This window comes from Pristis pectinata, chromosome 21 (genome assembly GCF_009764475.1).
Source record: "Pristis pectinata isolate sPriPec2 chromosome 21, sPriPec2.1.pri, whole genome shotgun sequence".
In the NCBI taxonomy this organism is placed as follows: domain Eukaryota; kingdom Metazoa; phylum Chordata; class Chondrichthyes; order Rhinopristiformes; family Pristidae; genus Pristis; species Pristis pectinata.
The window spans coordinates 556374-577675 of NC_067425.1; the positions used below are offsets into that span (position 1 = coordinate 556374).

The 21302-nt window shown below is 43.8% G+C and overlaps 1 protein-coding gene across 1 annotated transcript in view; it reads left to right on the forward strand.

Annotated features, from left to right (window-relative positions):
* Positions 1–21302, forward strand: part of LOC127581248 (uncharacterized) — a 195530-nt gene that overhangs the window by 158109 nt on the left and 16119 nt on the right. The window contains exon 16 of the mRNA XM_052035449.1: positions 21204–21286. Within this exon, the coding sequence (XP_051891409.1) occupies positions 21204–21286 (83 nt within the window). The remainder of the gene's footprint in view (positions 1–21203; positions 21287–21302) is intronic.

The window sequence follows — 21302 nt, forward strand, 5'->3', positions numbered from 1 at the left end:
TCTGACCCTTCCCTCCCACATAGCGCTCCATTTCTCTATCATTCATGTGTCTATCTAAGAGTCTCTTATATGTCCCTAAAATTACAGGTTGAAAAAGAAAAAAAAAGTTGGGATATTGGGATTATGGTTCATGCTAAATTATATCAGCATAACAATTTTACAGAAAAGTAAGATATCTTTATTAGTCATACATGTACATCGAAACACACAGTGAAATGCATCTTTTGAGTAGAGTGTTCTGGGGGCAGCCCGCAAGTGTTGCCACGCTTCCAGCGCCAACATAGCATGCCCACAACCCGTACATCTTTGGAATGTGGGAGGAAACCAGAGCACCTAGAGGAAATGCACGCAGACATGGGGAGAATGCACAAACTCCTTACAGACTGGCCAGAATAGAACCCGGGTCGCTGGAGCTGTAATAGTGTTACGTTAACCGAATGTTAATGATACAACCAAATATGGTTTACTCTGCATGTATGTGAATGAGGAGAGATTGGTAAATAAGTCTGGCAATCTAGAGGCACAGAGGAGCCACTCTGGAAAATGATGTGGCAATAACAGAAACCAAAGAAGGGACTCAGGAGAGCTAGGCAGGGACATGAGAAGGCCTTGGTGAGTAGGATTCAGGAAAACCCCAAGGCATTCTGCACATACGTGAAGAACAGGAAAATGTCTAAAATGAGGGTAGGACCGCTCAGGGATAAACATGTGCCTGGAGGTGGAGGAGATTGGGGAGGTCCTTATGAATACTTCAGTGTTCACCAGGGAGAGGGACTTTGACAAATGTGAGGTCAGTGTAGAACAGGCTAATGTGCTGCAGCAAGTTGAGTTTAAGAAAGAAGCAGTGTTGGGGCTTCTGAAAAACATTAGGATAGATAAGTCCCCAGGGCTGGACGGGATGTACCCCAGGTTGCTATGGGAAGCAAGGATGAGATTGCTGGGGCGTTGACAATGATATTTGTGTCCTCCCTGGCCACAAGAGTGGGACCAGAGATTTGGAGGATGGAAAATGTTGTTCTCTTATTCAAGAAAGGTAGTAGGGATAATCCTGAAAATTATAGACAAATGAGCCTTATTTCAGTGGTGGACACACTATTGGAGAGGATTCTTAGGGACAGGATTTACGAGCATTTGGAGAAGCATAGTCTTATTAGGGATAGTCAGCATGGCTTTGTGAAGGGCAGGTCGTGCCTTGTGAGCCTAATTCAGTTTTCTTAGGAGGTGACAAAACAAATTGATGAAGGTAGAGTGGTGGATGTGGTGTATATGGATTTTAGTAAGGCATTTGAGAAGGTTCCCCATGGTAGGCTCATTCAGAAAGTCATGAGGCATGGGATCCATATAAACTTGGCTGCATGGATTCAGAATTGTCTTGCCCACAGAAGACAGAGGATGGTAGTAGATGGTGCATATTCTGCCTGGAAGTCGATGATTAGTGGTGTTCTGTGGGGATCTGTTCTGGGACCCCTGCTCTTTGTGATTTTTATAAATGACGGATGAGGAAGCAGAGGGGTGGGTTGGTAAGTTTGCAGATGACACGAAGGTGGGAGGTGTGTACAGTGTAGAAGGTTGTTGCAGGTTACAATGGGATATAGACAGGATGCAGAGTTGGGCGGAGAAGTGGCAGATGCAGTTCAATCCGGAAAAGTGTGAAATGATACACTTTGGAATATCGACCTTGTAGTTGGAGTTCAAAGTTAATGGCATGATTCTTCGCAGTGTGGAGGAACAGAGTGATCATGGGGTACAAGTCCATAGATCCCTCAAAGTTGCTGCGCAAGTTGATAGGGTGTTTAAGAAGGCATATGGTGTTCTGGCCTTTATTAGTCAGGGGATTGAGTTCAAGAGCTATGAAGTAATGTTGCAGCCCAATAGTCAGAGAGAATTGGAGGAACAAATCTGTAGGGAGATAGCAGACCGATGTAAGAAACAGAAAGTTGTAATAGTAGGGGATTTTAACTTTCCACATATTGACTGGGACTCCCACACTGCGAAAGGGTTGGATGGCTTGGAATTTGTCAAATGTGTTCAGGAAAGTTTTCTAAATCAATATATAGAGGTACCAACGAGAGAGAATGCAATATTTGATCTCCTATTAGGGAACCAAGCAGGTCAAGTGACAGAAGTATGCGTAGGTGAGCATTTTGGGTGCAGTGACCATAATGCAATTAGTTTCAAGATAATTATGGATAAGGATAGGTCTGGTCCTCGAGTGGAGGTTCTAAATTGGAGAAAGGCCAATTTTGTGGAAATGAGAAAGGATCTAGGTAGGGTGGATTGGGATAAGTTATTTTCTGGCAAGGATGTGCTCGGAAAGCCTTCAAAGACGAAATTTTGAGAGTGCAGAATTTGTATGTTCCTGTCAGGATTAAAGGCAAAGGTAACAAGCATAGGGAATCTTGGTTTTCAAGGGATATTGGTGAGCTGGTTAAGAAAAAGGGAGAGGTGTATAGCAGGTATAGGCAACTAGGAACGGATGAGGTACTTGAAGAGTATAGGAAATGTAAGAAAGTACTAAAAAAGGAAATCAGGAAGGCAAAAAGAAGACATGAGGCAGCTTTGGCAGATAATGTGAAGGTAAACCCAAAGGGTTTCTACAGGTATATTAAGAGCAAAAGGATAGTAAGAGACAGAATTGGTCCCCTAGAGGATCAGAGTGGTTGTATATGTGTGGAGGCTCAGGAGATGGGGGAGGTCTTAAACAGTTTTTTTGCATCAGTATTTACTCAGGAAACTGACATCGTGGATATGGAAGGAAGGGAAACAAGCACTAGTGTCATGGAACATATAGAGATTAAAAAGGAGGAGGTACTTGATGCTTTACAGCGAATAAAGGCAGATAAATCCCCAGGGCCTGACAAGATATTTCCTTGGACCTTGAGAGAGACTAGTGTAGAAATTGCAGGGGCCCTGGCAGATATATTTAAAATATCCTTAGCCACGGGTGTGGTGCCAGAGGACTGGAGGATAGCTCATGTTGTTCCATTGTTTAAGAAAGGCTCGAAGAGTAAACCAGGTAACTACAGGCCAGTGAGCCTGACATCAGTAGTGGGTAAATTATTGGAAGGTGTTCTGAGAGATAGGACATATAGGTATTTGGACAGCCAAGGGTTGATTAAGGATAGTCAGCATGGCTTTGTGCGTGGTAGATTGTGTTTAATGAATCTTGTGGAGTTTTTTGAGGAGGTCACTAAGAAAGTGATGAAGGTAACACTGTGGATGTTGTCTACATGGACTTTAGTAAGGCCTTTGACAAGGTCCCACATGGGAGGTTAGTTCAGAAGGTTCAGTCAATGGGTATCCATGGAAAGGTTGTAAACTGGATTCGAAATTGGCTGAGTGGGAGAAAACAGCGGGTGGTTGTGGATGGTTGTTTCTCAGATTGGAGGCCTGTGACTAGTGGTGTGCCTCAGGGATCTGTGTTGGGGCCTTTGTTGTTTCTTGTATATATCAATGATCTAGACAATAATGTGGTAAATTGGATTAGTAAATTTGCAGATGACACTAAGATTGGAGGTGTAGTGGACAGTGAGGAAGGCTTTCAAAGCTTGCAGAGGGATCTGGACCAAATGGAAAAATGGTCCAGAAAATGGCAGATGGAATTTAATGCAGGCAAGTGTGAGGTGTTGCATTTTGGAAAGACAAATCAAGGGAGGACATACACAGTAAATGGTAGGATACTGAGGAGTGTGGAGGAACAAAGGGATCTGGGAGTTCAGATACATAATTCCCTGAAAGTAGAGTCACAGGTAGACAGGGTTGTAAAAAAGGCTTTTGGCATCCTGGCGTTTATGAATCAAAGTATTGAGTATAGGAGTTGGAATGTTTTGGTGAGGTTGTATAAGTCATTGGTGAGACCAAATTTGGAATATTGTGTGCAGTTCTGGTCGCCGAACTACAGGAAGGGTGTCAGTAAGATTGAAAGAGTGCAGAGGAGATTTACTAGAATGTTGCCGGGTCTTCAGGAGTTAAGTTACAGGGAAAGGTTGAGCATGTTAGGATTTTATTCCTTGGAGCGGAGAAGAATGAGGGAAAATATGATAGAGGTTTACAAAATGATGAGGAGCATAGACAGAGTTAATGCAAGTAGGCTCTTTCCACCTAGATTAGGAGAGATAAGTACGAGAGGACATGGCTTTAGGGTGAAAGGGGAAAGGTTTAGGGGGAACATTAGAGGGAACTTCTTCACTCAAAGAGTGGTGGGAGTGTGGAATGGGCTGCCATCTAATGTAAATGCGGGATTGCTCTTAAGAGTAAATTGGATAGATACATGGACAAGAGAGGTCTGGAGGGATATGGGCTGGGGGCAGGTAAATGAGACTAGCAGAATAATGTTTTGGTACAGTCTAGAAGGGCCGAATGGCCTGTTTTTCTGTGCTGTAGTTTTCTATGGTTCTCTAGGAAACTCTGGTTAAACCACACTTAGAGTAATGTGTTCAATTCTCGTCATCTCATTATAGGACGGATATGGAAGCTTTAGAAAGGGTGCAGAGGAGAGTTACCAGGATACTACCTGGATTAGAGAACATGTCTTATGGGGAAAGGTTGAGTGAGCTAGGGCTTTTCTCTTTGGAGTGACAGAGGATGAGAGGCAACTTGATAGAGGTGTATAAGATTATGAGAGGCCTAGAGTGGACAGCCAGCACCTTTATCCCAGGGCGGCAATGTCCAATAGTAGAGGATATCCGTTCAAGGTGAGTGGAGGTAAATTTAGGGAAGATGTCAGAGGTCAGTGGATTGGTGGATGTCTGGAACGCACTACCGGGAGTGGTAGTAGATACTGATGCAATAGGAACATTTAAAAGACTCTCAGATAGTCACATAGATGTAAGAAAATGGAGGGTTATGAGCTATGTAGAAGAGAAGGGTTAGATTGTTTGTGGATTATGTTTATATAGGTCAGCACAACATAGTAGGCCAAAGGGCCTGTGCTGTGCTGTACTGTTCTACGTTAGAACATAGAACATTACAGCACAGTACAGGCCCTTCAGCCCACATTATTGTGCCGACATTTTATCCTGCTCTCAGATCTAGCTAACCCTTCCCTATCACAAGGTCCTCCATTTCTCTATCATTCCTGTGTCTATCTAAGAATCTCTTAAATGTACCTAATGTATCTGCCCTCACAACCTCTGCTGACAGTACGTTCCATGCACCCATCACTCTGCAAAAAACTTACCCCTGACATCCCCCTAATATCTTCCTCCAAACACCTTACTTATGCCCATTCATGTTAGCCATTGTCACCCTGGAAAAAGTTTCTGACTGTCCACTCGATCTATGCCTCTTATCATCTTGTACACCTCTATTCCAAAGAGAAAAGCCTTAGTTCACTCAACCTATTCTCATAAGACATGCTCTCCAATCGAGGCAGCATCCTGATAAATCTCTGCACCTTCTCTAAAGCTTCCACATCCTTCCTATAATGAGGCGACCAGAACTGAACCAATACTCCAGAGTTCTATGGAGCTGCAACATTACCTTGTGGCTCTTGAATTCAATACCCCAATTAATGAAGGCCAACACACCATATGCCTTCTTAACAACGCTATCTCCCAAAGTGTATCACTTCACACTTTTCTGGGTTGAACTCCATCTGCCACTTCTCAGCCCAGGTCTGCATTCCATGTTTATTCTTTGGAACACAGGAGAATGAGGGGCGACCTTATGGAAGTGTTTAAAATTATGAAAGGCATAGATAAGGCGGATGGTAGCAGTCTTTTCTCCATGTTAAAGCAGTCCAAAACTAGGGGACATTGGTTGACCTGAGGGGCAACTTTTTCACTCAGAGGGTGGTGATTATATGGAATGAGCTTCCAGAGGAAGTGGTTGTGGCAGGTACAATAGTATCATTTAAGAAGCACTGGGGCTTATAGGGATATGGGCCGAACACAGGAAATTGGACCAGCTGGGTGGGCACCATGGTCAGCATGGACTAGTTGGGCAGAAGGGCCTGCATCTGTGCTGTATTGCTCTATGATTCTATGATGTTGTTAATGTACCTGCCTCAACACTTTCTCTGGCAGCTCGTTCCATATACTGACCACCATTCGGGTGTAAAAGCTGCCCCTCAGGTTCCTATTAAATCTCTCCCCTCTCATTTTAAACCCATGCTCTCTAGTTCTTGATTCCCCAACCGGGGTAAAAGACTGTGCGCATTCACCTAGTCTATGCCCCTTGTGATTTTATGCACCTCATTAAGATCACCCCTCATTCTCTTATACTCCAATGAAAAAAGTCACAACCTGCTCAACCTCTCTCCATAATTCAGTCCTTCATGTCCTTATTAGTATCCTCTGTACTCTTTTCAGCTTAATGGCATCTTTCCTACAGCAGGGTGACCAAAACTGAACACAGTATTCCAAATTTGGCCTCACCAAAGTCTTATACAACTGCAACATAACATCCCAACTTCTCTATTCAGTGCCCTGGCTGATGAAGGCCTGCATGCCAGAAGCCTTGTTCATGACCCTATCTATCTGCAACACCATTTTCAGGGAAACATGTACTTGCACTCCTAGGTCCCCCTGTTCTATAATACTCCTTAGGGCTCTACCATTCACCGTGTAAGTCCTACCCTCATTTGTCTTCCCCAAAATGCAACATTTGCCATTCCTCGGCTCACTTACCCAGCTGATCAAGATCCCTCTGTAAATCCTGACAACCATCTTCACTGTTAACAATACCATCTGCTTTAGTGTCATCTGCAAACTTAACAATGCCTTGTATATTCTCATCCAAATCATTGACATACATGACAAATAGCAAGGGCCTTGTACTGAGCCCTGAGGAACTCCATAAGTCACGGGCCTCCAGTCCGAAAAACAACCTTCCACCATCACCCTCTCCTTTCTACCATCAAGCCAGTTGTGTATCCAATTGGCTAGCTCTCCCTGGATCCCATGCGATCTAACTTTCAATAGCAGCCTATGATGCGGAACGTTATAGAACATAGAACGTTACAGCACAGTACAGGCCCTTCGCCCCACGATGTTGTGCCAACATTTTATCCTGCTCTAAGATCTATCTAACCCTTCCCTCCCACATAGCCCTCCATTTCTCTATCATTCATGTGGCTATCTAAGAGTCTCTTAAATGTCCCTAATGTATCTGCCCCCACAACCTCTGCCGACAGTGCATTCCATGCATCCACCACTGTCTGTGTTAAAAAAAACTTACCTCTGACATACCCCTTATGTCTTCCTCCAATCACCTTAAAATTATGCCCCCTTGTGTTAGCCATTTTCACCCTGGGAAAAAGTCTCTGACTGTCCACTCGATCTATGTCTCTTATCATCTTGTACATGTCTATCTCATCCTCCTTCTCTCCAAAGGCTTTACTGAAGTCCAAATAGACTACGTCTACCACCTTGCACTCATTGACCTTCTTGGTTGCTTCTTCAAAAAACCAGACAAATTTGTGAGACATGATCTCCCACGCACAAAGCCATGCTGATTAACCCTAATCAACCCATGTTTCCAAATGCATGCATATCTTATCCTTCAGAATCCCCTCTAGTAACTTACCTACCATAGATGTTGGGCTTACTAGTCTATAGTTCCCAGATTTTTCTTTGCCACCCTTCTTAAATAAAGGCACAACATTAGCCACCTTCCAGTCCACCCTTCGCTAACAATGATGCATATATCTCAGCCAGGGTTCCCGCAATTTCTTCTCTAGCTTCCCACAGTTTCCTTGGATATACCTGATCAGGCCACGTGGATTTATCTACCTTCATACATCTTAAGACATCCAGCACCTACTTTGCTGAAATGCTCACTATCCTAAAGATATCCCCATTAACAACCTAAAGTTCCAGTGGTCTTGTCTTTCTCCACAGTAGAAACAGAGGATAAATATTCAATGAGGGCCTCGCCCACCTCCTGTGGCTCCACACAAAAATGTCCACTTTGGTCCTTGAGGGGCCCTATTCTCTCTCTAGTTACTCTTTTTCCCTTAATTTGCATAAAAATCTCTTTGGATTCTCTTTAATTTTCTCTGCCAAAGCTATCTCATGCCCTACTTTTTGTCCTTTTGATTTAACTTCTTGAGTATACTCCTGCATCCCCTATATTCCTCTAGGGATTTACTTGATCCCAGCTGCCTGTATCTGACCTGTGCCTCCTTTTACCTGACCAGAGCCTCAATGTCCTTCGTCATCTAGGGTTCCCTACTCCTCCCAGCCTCGCCCTTCACGCTAACAGGAACATGCAAATCTTGAACTCCCTATTCACTTTTCAAAGCCTCCCACTTGCCAGACATCCCTTTGCCTTCAAACAACCTACTCCAATCAAATGCTGCAAATTCCTGTCTATTACCATTTTAAATTTGCCTTGCCCCAGTTCAGAACTTTAACTTGTGGACCAGATATGTCCCTTTCCATAACTAATTTAAAACTAATATGGTCCCAAAGTGCTCCCCACTGACACATCAGTCACTTGTCCTGCTTGATTTCCCAAGAGCAGGTCAAGCTTTGTCCTCTCTCTAGTAGGGGCCTTCTGTATATTGCGTAAAGAAACTTTTCTGAATACAATGAACAAATTCTACCCCATCTGAACCCTTAGCACTATGGCAGTCTCAGTCTATATTAGAAAAGTTAAAATCCCCTACTATGACAAACCTATTCTTGCAAGTTTCTGCAATCTCCTTGCACATTTGTTCCTCTAATTCCCATTGACCATTAGGAGCCCTTTTGTCCAATCCCAACAAGGTGGTCATCCCTTTTTCACTTCTCAGCTTCACCCATAAAGTCTCATTGGACGATCCCTCAGTAATTTCTTCTGACTATTGCTGTGACGTTCTCCTTAATCAGAAATGCAACTTCCCCTCCTCTGTTTCCTCCACCTCTGTCCCGCCTATAGAACCTGTACCCTGGAATACTTAGCTGCCTGTCCTGTTCCTCCCTTAGCTATGTTTCAGTAAAGGCTATAATATCCCAGTCCAATGTAGCTATCCATGCCCTGAGTTCATCTGCCTTACCTGTCAGGCCTCTTGCATTGAAATAAATGCAATTTAATCCAACAGTCTTCCCTTGTTCCCTGCCATTCTTCTGCTTGTCTTGTCTGCTGACCTCGAAGCTACTTGAAGGTAACAGGTTCGGAACAGAGGGTAGGATTCAAAGAGGAGTGAGTGAGGAAGCAGATGAAATATGTTTCCAATTAAAGATCTCCCAATCAGCACCTCCATGTATATTGACAAACATAGAAGCAGGATAAAGCTAAAGAGGGAAAGTTATGTTTTGGAATAGCCAGAAGTGTATGGAAAATGTATGGAACACAGGAGTAAAATTAAAAATGAAGTCAGGAAAATAAAAAGATGCATGAAAATTATTGGCAAGTATAATCAAGGAAAATTGCAAGTGTTTGTTTATAATGTTTTGTATCAGGAAAGAGCACACTAAAGGAAATAACAAGTAAATTTAGAGACCAAAATGGTAGCCCATACATGGTGGCAGAAGAGATAGGTGAAATCCTAAGTACAACAGAGAATATAGAACTCTACAGCTCAGGAATAGGCCCTTTGCCTAATATCTGTGCCAACCATGATACCAATCCCATCTGCCTGCACATGGTCTATATCCCTCCATTCTCAAATCTATCCTCTCTCTTAGAATTCGTTACAGTAACTTTCTCACTATTGATGTAAGGCTCACTGGCCTGTATTTCTGTGGCTTATCCCTGCTGCCCTTCTGAAATAAAGACAAAACATTAGGTCTCCTTTAAGTAAAGGCATCTCCCCATTGCCAGTCACTTCAATTCCCCCTCCCACTCCATCACAGATATGTCAGTCCTTGGCCTACTCCACTACCAGGAGAATTCCAAGCACAAAATGGAGGAACAGCACCTCATTTTTCATCTTGGAACCTTGCAGCCTAATGGCATGAACATTGAATTCTCCTACTTTAAGTAATCCCCACAACCCCCACCCCACCCCCACACCATACTTTTAGTAAGGCGTTTGACAAGGTTCCACATGGTAGGCTTCTTCAGAAGGTCAGAGGCCAAGGGATCCAGGGAGGCTTGGCCATGTGGATTCAGAATTGGCTTGCCTGTAGAAAGCAGAGGGTTGTAGCAGAGGGAGTGCATTCAGATTGGAGGGCTGTGACTAGTGGTGTCCCACAGGGATCAGTTCTGGGACCTCTACTTTTTGTGATATTTATTAATGACTTAGATGAGGTGGTGGAAGGGTGGGTTAGCAAGTTTGCAGATGACACAAAGATCGGTGGTGTTGTGGATAGTGTGGAGGGCTGTCGAAACTTACAAAGGGATATTGATAGGATGCAGAGCTGGGCTGACAAGTGGCAGATGGAGTTCAATCTGGAGAAGTGTGAGGTGGTACACTTTGGAAGGACTAACTTCAAGGTGGAGTACAAAGTTAATGGCAGGATTCTGGGCAGTGTGGAGGAGCAGAGAGATCTGGGGGTTCATATCCACAGATCCCTGAAAGTTGCCTCACAGGTGGATAGGGTAGTTAAGAAAGCTTATGGGATGTTAGCTTTCATAAGTCGTGTGATCGAGTTTAAGAGCCGCGAAGTAATGATGTAGCCTTACAAAACTCTGGTTAGACCACACTTAGAGCACTGTGTCCAGTTCTGGTCGCCTCATTATAGGAAGGATGTGGAGGCGTTGGAAAGGGTGCAGAGGAGATTTACCAGGATGCAGCCTGGATTAGAGAGTATGGATTATGAGGAGAGACTAAAGAGCTAGGGCTTTACTCATTGGAGAGAAGGAGGATGAGGGAGGACATGATAGAGGTGTACAAAATATTAAGAGGAATAGATAGAGTGGACAACCAGCGCCTCTTTCCCAGGTCACCAATGCTCAATACAAGAGGGCATGGCTTTAAGGTAATGGGTGGGAAGTTCAAGGGAGATGTCAGAGGGAGTTTTTCACCCAGAGAGCAGTTGGTGCATAGAATGCGCTGCCTGGGGTGGTGGTGGAGGCTGATATGTTGGTCAAGTTCAAGAGATTGTTAGATAAGCATATGGAGGAATTTAAAATAGAGGGATATGTGGGAGGAAGGGGTTAGATAGTCTTATGTGTGGTTTGAAGGTTGGCACAACACAGTGGGCTGAAGGGCCTGTATTGTGCTGTATTGTTCTATGGTTCTATGGTACCCACCCCCAACCATGCCTCTTCTTTTCTTCCCTTACCTTGCCTATCTCTCTTTTTTATACCTCCCATTTTTCCTCCTTACCTTTGACCCATCTCCCGGTGGATCTGCTTTCCCCTCCTACCCCGCACCTGCTTATCACTATCTCTTACCTGCATCTACTTTTTACCACCCTGTGCCCACCCTGCCTCCCCTCTTTTATCCACATCATTGCTCTGCTTTTCCCTCCTATAATTTGGGCTTCCCTTTTCCTATCTTCAGTCCCAAAGAAGGGTTCTGACCTGAAATGTTGACTGCCTGCTTTTCTCCATGGAGGCTGCCTGGCCTGCTGAGTTCCTCCAGATTCATAGTGTTTTTCACTTAGATTCCAAAATCTGCAGTCCTTCTCGAGATAGTGACCACAACTCCCTGACATTTCGCACAGCCATGGTCAGGGATAGGAGCAGACGATATGGGAAAGTTTTTAATTGGGGGAGGGATAATTACAACAGTATTAGACAGGATATTGGGTCCAAGTCCATAGATCCCTAAAAGTTGCCATGCAAGTTGATAGCATGGTTAAGAAGGCGTATGTTGTGCTGGCCTTCATTAGTCGGGGTATTGAGTTCAAGAGCCACGAGGTAATGTTGCAGCTCTATAAAACTCTGGTTAAACCACACTTAGAGTATTGAGTTCAGTTCTGGTCAACTCATTGTTGGAAGGATGTGGAAGCTTTAGAGAGAGTGCAGAGGAGATTTTACCAGGACGCTGCCTGGATTAGGGAACATGTCTTATGAGGAAAGGTTGAGCGAACTGGGGCATTTCTCTTTGGAGCAATGCAGGATGAGAGATGACTTGAAAGAGGTGTATATGATTATGAGGAGCATAGATAGAGTGGACAACCATCACCTTTTCCCCAGGGCGGCAATAGCCAATACCAGAGGACAGCTGTTTAAGGTCAGAGATGGAATGTTCAGAGGAGATGTTGGAGGTAGGTTCTTTACACAGAGTGGTGGGTACCTGGAATGCACTGCCGGGGTGGTTGGAGAGGCTGATACAATGGAGATTTTTAAAAGGCTTTTAGATAGGCACATGAAAGTAAGAAAAATGAAGGGATGTGCAGGAGGGAAAGGTTAGATTGATCATGGAAGAGGTGTTCATATAGTTCAGCACAAAATCGTGGGCCAAAGTGCTCGTACTGTGCCACCTCTTTCAAAGCTTAGGTGCTTGGAATTTATCAGCTTTCAACCTCAGCAACTTCTCTAATACTAGTTTTTTGACTGCAGTCCCTCATTCTCACTCAGTCCTTGATTCTCTAAAATTCTGTCAGGTTTTGTGTTTGTTCTCCTCTGGAGCACACTCAGAGTAATTGTTTACTTCCTCTGCCATTTCCCTATTCATCAAACATAGAACAGTACAGCACAGGAACGGGCCTTTTGGCCCATGATGCCTGTGTCAACCATGACGCCGATCTAAACTGCACATCTGCTTGCACATGCTCTATATCACTCCACTTGCTGCCTGTTCATGTGTCTTTATAAAGGCCTCTTCACTGTTGCCATTGTATCTGCTTCCACCACTCCCCCCAGGCACTTACCACTCTGTGTTTAAATAAAAACTTGCCTCATAAATCTCCTTTAAACTTTCCCCCTCTCACCTTAAGGTTATGCCCTCTAGTATTTGACATTTCCACCCTGGGAAAGGGTAGTTATCCAACAGTTTTGGATAGATAGGTATCTACCCCATCTATGCTTCTCGTAATTTGATAAACTTCTGTCAGGTCACCTCTCAGCCTCTGATTCTCCAGAGAAAACCAAAAATGATTCTCCAGAGAAAACCAAGTTTGTCCAACCTCGCCTTAAAGATAGTACTCTCCAATCCAAGCACCATCCTGGTGAACCTCTTCTGCACCCTCTCCAAAGCATCCACATCCTTCTTGCAATGTGGTGATCAGAACTGCACACAATACTCCAAATGTGACCTAACTAAAGTTTTACGCAGCTATAACATGACTTCCTGAGTGCCCAGACTGATGAAGGTAAGCATGCAATATGCCTTCTTATTCTGACTTCTGCCCTCTTCTTTTCCAGTCCTGATGAAGGGTCTCGACTGTTTATTTCCCTCCATAGATGCTGCCTGACCTGCTGAGTTCCTCAAGCATTTTGTGTGAATGTGCCTTCTTTACCACCTTATCCACTTGTGTTGCCACTTTCAGGAAGCTATGGACTTGTACCCCAAGATCCCTCTGTACATCAGTGCTCCTAAGGGTCCTGCCATTTACAGTATGCTTTCCTCTTACATTTGACCTCCCAAAATGCAACACTCATACGTCTGGATTAAACACTACCTACCATCTCTCTGCCTTTATTTCCAACTGGACTATATCTTTCTAAATCCCTTGACCTTCCTCACTATTCACAGCTCTGCTAACTTTCACGTCACCTGCAAACTTACTAATCAGCCCACATACATTTTTATCCAAATCTCTCTCACACACACACTTTGAAGACAACCATTGGTCTTGGTCACAGACCTCCAGTCTGAATAACACTCCTTCACTACTACCCTCTGTCTTCTATGGTCAAGCCAATTTTGAATCCAATGCACCACTTCTCTGTAGATCTCATGTGCTTTAATATTCTAGATCAGTTTACCATAAGAGATCTTGTCGAAAGCTTTACTAAAGTCCACATCTACGACATCCAGTGCCCTGCCCTTATCAATCATCTTCGTTACCTCCTCGAAAAGCTCAGTCAAGTTTGTAAGTCATGACCTCCCCTGAACAAAGCCATGGTGACTATCCCTAATAGGTCTATGCGAGTAGGTCCTATCCCTCAGAGTCTTCTCCAATAATTTCCCTCCCACTGATATAAGGCTCACCAGCCAGTAATTTCCTGGTTTGTCACTACTGTTTTTCTTAAACAGAGGAACAACACTGGCTATTATCCAGTCCCCTCGCTGTGGTTTCTTGTGGTTAAAGAGTATTCAATGATCTACGTCAAGGCCCCAGCATCTCCTCTCTTGCCTCTCTCAATAACCTGTGATAGATCCCATCAGGCCCTGGGAATTTATCCACCGTAATGTTCTTCATGAGACCCAACACTTCTTTCTTCTTGATACCAACGTGCCCTAGAGTATCAGCGTTCCCCTGCCTGATCCTGCTATCCTCCATGTTCTTCTCACTGGCGAATTCCAATGTGAAGTACTCGCCCACTTCCTCTGGCTCCAGGCATAAATTCTCTCCTTTGTCCTTGAGTGATCCTATCCTCCCTGGTTACCCTCTTGCTTTTAATGTATGTACGTTCTTTCCTACACTATATTCCTCAAGAAACTCCCTCGATTCCAGTTGCCAATACCTGCCATATATTTCCGTTTCATCCAAATCAAACTTTCAACATTCGTTATCATCCAAAGTTCCCTAATATTGCCATATTTGCCTTTCCCCTTCCTATAACATGCTGGCCCTGAACTCTTTTAAGGATTTGCAGGATCTCATCCCTTCTTCTACCTATCTCATTGGTGCCAACATGTACCAGGACAAGTGGCTGTTCACCCTTCCCCTCCAGAATGTCCTGTCATTGCTATGAGACAACCTTGACCCATCTAGGCATATTGGAGCCCTTGAGGTTCAATATTGAATTCAACAATTTTGGATGGTTTGCTTTTTCCTGTTTGTGTCAGAATTGGCCAACTCTCCTGTAAGGTTTTCCATCTGTAATAATAACTTAGTTTTTCTCTCTCCACAGCCACTGCCTAATCTACTGAGCATTTACAGCATTCTCTTTTTGGTTTCATGTTTCACCAATTCTGACTTACATTTCAAAACTCTAACATGTTTCTGAGTGCTTTCTCTCTCTCCCTAACTGCTCTCATGAATCCATAAATTTTGCAATCACCTGGCCTCACCTATCAGAGATTTTACTTTTGCTGTACCCATCACCCCTACCTCCTACTCTCCCACCTTCTCTGCAACATAAAATTAACTTATTTTCTCACTTTTCCAGTTTGATTTGAAACATTAGCTCCTTTTCTCTTTCCACAGATGCTGCCAAACCTTCTGTGTGTTTCCAGAATGTTCTGTTTTTTATTTCAGATTTCTAGCATCTGCGATTCTTTGAATTCAGTCACAATATTCCAGATGCCGTCTTGCCAGGGCCCTATACTATTGGAGTAAGACATCTCTGCTCATGTACTTAAATCCCCTTGCATTAAAGGTGAACATTTGGGTGGAGAAATGGCAGATGGAGTATAAACCGGCCAGGCGTGAGGTGTTGCACTTTGAGAGATTAAATGTAAAGGGCCAGTACACTGTTAATGGCAGGACCCTTAACAGTGTTGATGTACAGAGGGATTTTGGGGTCAAAGTCCATAGCTGTCTGAAAGTGGCTGCACAGGCTGATGAGTGGTAAAGAAGGTATATGGCATGCTTGCCTTTATTAGTTGAGGCAATGATTTCAAGAGTCAAGAAGTTATGTTGCAGCTTTATGAAACTAGTTAGGCTGCATCTGGAGTATTGCATTTAATTCTGGTTGCCCCATTATAGGAAGGATTTGGAAGCTTTGGAGAGGGTGCAGAAGAGGTTTACCAGGATGCTGCCTGGATTAGAGGGCATGTCTATAAGGGGAGGTTGGACAAACTTGGGTTGTTTCCTCTGGAGCGGCGGAGGCTGAGGAGAGACCAGATAGAGGTTTATAAGATTCCCAGAAACATGGACAGAGTAATCAGCTGGTATCTTTTTCCCAGGGCTGAAATGTCTAATACTAGAGGTAAGCATTTAAGGTGAGAGGGGATAATTTCAAAGGAGTTATGTCGGGCAAGTTTTTTGCACAGAGAGTGGTGGGTGCCTGGAATGTGCTGCCAGGGGTGGTAGTAGAGGCAAATATGATAGAGGTGTTTAAGAGACTCTTAGGCACATGAATGTGCAGAGAATGGAGGGATATGGATGTTGTGTAGGCAGAAGGGATTAGTTTGTTTGGCATTTAATTACTACTTTAATTAGTTTGGCACAACATTGTGGGACAAAGGGCCTGTTCCTGTGCTGTACTGTTCTATGTTCTGTACCAATTGCCTTCCTAATTGCTTGTTGACCTGTGTTTTAACTTGTAGTGATTCGTGTACAGGAACACCCAGGTCCTCTAAACACCAACATTTTTCAACCTATTACCATTGAAAAGAAATTCCACCTTTCTATTTTTTTCTATCACAGTAGGTGAGTTTACTTTGATCCACAGTATTTCCCATCTGTCCAACCTCACATTTCTCGACATCATATTTCATCAGTCTAGCCTCGCAGTTTTCCACATTGTGTTCCATTCTTCATGCACCATCACTCCGCACAAGTTATGATAGTGGTGGTTATATATTACACATTGCCTGGCGAGGGCTGGCTTGGAGGTTACAGCTATGTGGTTATATGCTCACAGCTTCATGATACTGCAATATATCAATTCTTTTGAATGTGCTGAACAAGAGGAAGACACCAATGTACACACATGAAATAAACCATGCTGTTTATTGAGGTTTGTATTAAAATAATATAGTCATAACAGCAGCTCTGAACACAGTGTGAGTGCATCCAAAAGTATAAGTTTCTAGGCTCACGTGTACAATATCACTGCAGCATTACTTTTCCCCACCATTACCTGGTAATCTCTTCAAAGAATTCCGGCAGGTTCATCAAAGCATGACAATGCCATTTGGAATCTACCTGCACTACACTTTCTCTGTAACTGTAACATCAGATTCTACATTTCCTTTCTGTACTACCTCGATGTACTTATATATGGAATGATCTGTCCGGATAGCACAGAATAGACAATAGACAATAGGAGCAGAAGTAGACCATTCGGCCCTTTGAGTCTGCACCGCCATTTTAAGATCATGGCTGATCCTCAACAATCAATATCCTGTTCCTGCCTTGTCCCCATATCCCTTGATTCCCCTATCTATAAGAAACCTATCTAGCTCCTTCTTGATGTGCCCAGAGAATTGGCCTCCACTGCCCTCTGAGGCAGTGCATTCCACAAATTCACAACCCTCTGGGAGAAGAAGTTTTTCCTCACCTCTGTCCTAAATGGCCTAGCCCTTATTCTTAAATCATGCCCCCTGGTCCTGGACTTCCCCAACATCTGGAACATATTTCCTGTCTCTACCTTGTCCAATCCCTTAATAATCCTGTATGTTTCAATCAGATCCCCTCTCAATCTTCTCAATTCCAGCGTGTACAATCCCAGTCTCTCCAACCTCTCAGCACAAGACAGTCCCGACATCCCCGGAATTAACCTCGTAAACCTACGCTGCACGCCCTCTATAGCCAGGATATCTTTCCTTAACCCTGGAGACCAAAACTGTACACAATACTCCAGGAGTGGTCTCACCAGGGCCCTGTACAAATGCAAAAGAATCTCTTTGCTTTTGTACTCAAGTCCCCTTGTAATACAGGCCAACATTCCATTAGCCTTCATCACTGCCTGCTGCACTTGCTCATTCACTTTCAGTGACTGATGAACAAGGACTCCTAGATCCCTTTGTATTTCCCCCTTACCTAACTCCACACCATTCAGATAATAATCCACCTTCCTGTTCCTGCTCCCAAAGTGGATAACCTCACACTTATCCACATTAAGCTTCATCTGCCAAGTATCTGCCCACTTACCCAACCTATCCAAATCACCTTGAATTCTCCTAACTTCCTCTACACATGTCGCACTGCCACGTAACTTCATATCATCAGCAAACTTGCTAATGTTATTCACAATGCCTTCATCTAAATCATCAACATAAATCATAAACAGCTGCGGTCCCAGCACCGAGCCCTGTGGCACCCCACTAGTCACGGCCTGCCATTCTGAGAAACATCCATTCACCCCTACCCTTTGTTTCCTATCCGCCAACCAGTTTTCTACCCATGTTAATACCCGCCCCCCAATTCCATGAGCCCTAATTTTACCCACCAATCTCCTGTGCGGCACTTTATCAAATGCCTTCTGAAAGCCGAGGTATACAACATCCACTGAATCTCCCTCGTCTATTTTCCTGGTTACATCCTCAAAAAACTCCAGTAGATTAGTCAAGCATGATTTGCCCTTGGTAAATCCATGTTGACTCGACCCAATCCTATCATTGCTAGCCGAATATGCCGCTATTTCATCCTTGATAATGGACTCTAGCATCTTCCCCACCACAGATGTTAGGCTAACTGGACGATAGTTCCCCGTTTTCTCCCTCCCTCCTTTCTTAAAAAGTTGGATAACATTAGCCATTCTCCAATCCTCAGGAACTGACCCCGAATCTAAGGAACATCGGAAAATGATCACCAATGCATCCACAATTTCTAGAGCCACCTCCTTTAGTACTCTGGGATGTAGACCATCTGGACCTGGGGATTTGTCAGTCTTCAGCCCCATTAGTCTACCCATCACCATTTCTTTCCTAATGTCAATCCGCTTCAGTTCCTCTGTCACCCTCTGCCTTTTGTCCATCCTTACTTCTGGGAGATTTCTTACGTCTTCCCCCGTGAAGACAGATCCAAAGTACTTATTAAATTCGGCTGCCATCTCCCTGTTTCCCGTAATAATTTCACCCAATTCGATCTTCAAGGGCCCAACATTGTTCCTAACTAACTTCTTTCCCTTCACATACCTAAAAAAAGCTTTTGCTAGCCTCCTTAATATTCCTGGCTAGCTTGCCTTCGTACCTCATTTTTTCTTCCCGAATTACCTTTTTAGTTAAATTCTGCTGCACCTTAAAAATTTCCCAATCTTCTATCTTCCCACTCAGCTTGGCTCTGCCATACTTCTTCCTTTTTAACACAATGCTATCTCTGACTTCCTTTGTCAGCCAAGGTGGCCCCTTTCCCCTCTTTGAATCTTTCCTTCTCTGGGGAATAAACTGATCCTGCACCTTGTGCATTATTTCCAAGAATACCTGCCATTGCTGTTCCACTGACAATTCTGCTAGGATGCCCGCCCAGTCAACTTTAGCCAGCTCCACCCTCATGGCTCCATAGTCTCCTATGTTCAACTGCAAAATTGACCCTTCTGATTTGCCCTTTTCCCTCTCCAATTGCAGATAAAAACTTATCATGTTATGTTCACTACCTCCCAACTTCGAGTTCTCTTATCAAATCCTGCTCATTACACAGCACTAAATCCAGAATAGCCCTCTCCCTGGTCGGCTCTCGTACCAGCTGCTCCAAGAATGCATCCCGGAGGCACTCTATAAATTCCCTTTCCTGGGGTCCAGTACCAGCCTGATTTTCCCAGTCCACTTGCATATTGAAATCCCCCATAACTACTGTGACATTACCCTTGCCACATGCCAACATTAACTCACTATTCAGCTTGCACCCAATATCCATGCCACTGTTCGGAGGCCTGTAGATAACACCCATTAGGGTCTTTTTGCCCTTACAGTTCCTCAGTTCTATCCACACTGACTCTACTTCTCCTGATTCAATGTCCCCCCTTGCAAGGGACTGAATCTCATTCCTCACCAACAGGGCCACCCCACCCCCTCTGCCCACCTTCCTGTCCTTATGATAGCATGTATACCCTTGAAAATTCATTTCCCAGGTCTGATCTCCCTGCAGCCATGTCTCCGTTATCCCAACAACATCATACTTACCCATTCGTATCTGAGCTTCAAGCTCGCCTACCTTATTCCTGACACTCCGTGCATTCAGATATAGGATTTTTAACCCATTTCTCCTCTCTCCATTCGTATTAATGTTCCGAAATTGTGTAGTTCCTATCTGTCCTCTACCCTCCATCTCGCTATCCTCTCTCTCATTCTGGATCCCCTCCCCCTGCAAATTTAGTTTAAACCCCCCCGAGCAGCATTAGCAAACCTTCCTGCAAGAATGTCAGTACCCCTCCAGTTCAGGTGTAAACCGTCCCGTTGGAACAGATCCCATCTTCCCTGGAACAAATCCCAATTATCCATAAACCTGAAGCCCTCCCTCTCGCACCATCCCCTCAGCCACGTATTAATCTGCCTAATCTTCCTATTCCTCTCCTCACTCGCATGTGGCACAGGTAGCAATCCTGAGATTGTTACCCTGGATGTCCTGCCCCTCAACTTAGCATCTAACTCCCTGAACTCCTTACGCAGGACCTCCTCTCTTTTCCTGCCCACGTCGTTAGTCCCTACATGGATCACAACATCTGGGTTCACGCCCTCCCTCCTGAGAATAACCTGAACCTGATCTGAGATATCCCGGACCCTGGCACCAGGGAGGCAAAAGACCATCTGGAATTCCCGATCATCCCCACAGAATATCCCATCTAACCCCCTGACTATAGAATCCCCTATCACTACCGCTCTCCTCTCTTCCTTCTTCCCCTTCTGAGTTGAGGGTCCACTCTCGGTGCCAGAGACCAGACCTCCGCAACTAGTTCCTGGTACAAACAGAAGCTTTTCTCTGTATCCCATAACATGTGACAACAATAAACCAATTACTGTTTCTTTTTATTACTCATCAATCACTTTCTTTTTAGTCAATGGTAATCTCTTTCCTATTGCTGATATTGAGCAACTTATAAGTAGATATGTGGCATTTTTCAGAGTCATTAAAGAGTTTCTTGGAGTTTACACATTTTGCTGAGACTTGATAATGAATTAAATGTGAAAGATTCTTGTTTTAGACAAAAAAGTTGATTATCCAGATTTTTACAGCTGGGTAAGCATGACTTAAGTAGTTTTGTTTTCAGATTCTAAGTATTCAAAGTCCTTGCCTCGCCCATCTGAAGTTTAAAAATAAACTGTTAATTTTTTATTCAAGTAGAAATTATTAACAGAAAATTTTTCTGGGTGCAAGGGAAAAATATGGCGAGGTAATGGGAACGTTTATTCCAGACTAGAATAATCCATTCAGAACAACCTTCTGCAAGTTGCGTTTGACACATACTAAACACAATTTTGCATCCTATCCTTTCAAAAAAATTCATGTTAGCTGAACCTGACTTAATCATCTGAAAAGCCAACCTTTCAGCATGTATGTGCTGATTATCTATCTTATAGGAACATCATCAAAATCAGCCTCAAATCTTGTTTTCATATTTATGTAAAGTTTTTATTCAGTTATCCTGATTTATTGTTACTCCTCTTCTAGCTTTATACCACCCCCACCACCATCATTAGAATCAGCTAGTAACAGTGGAATCAGGATGCATGGACAATCTGTCCCACCAGAAGGTAATTTCTGTGGCAC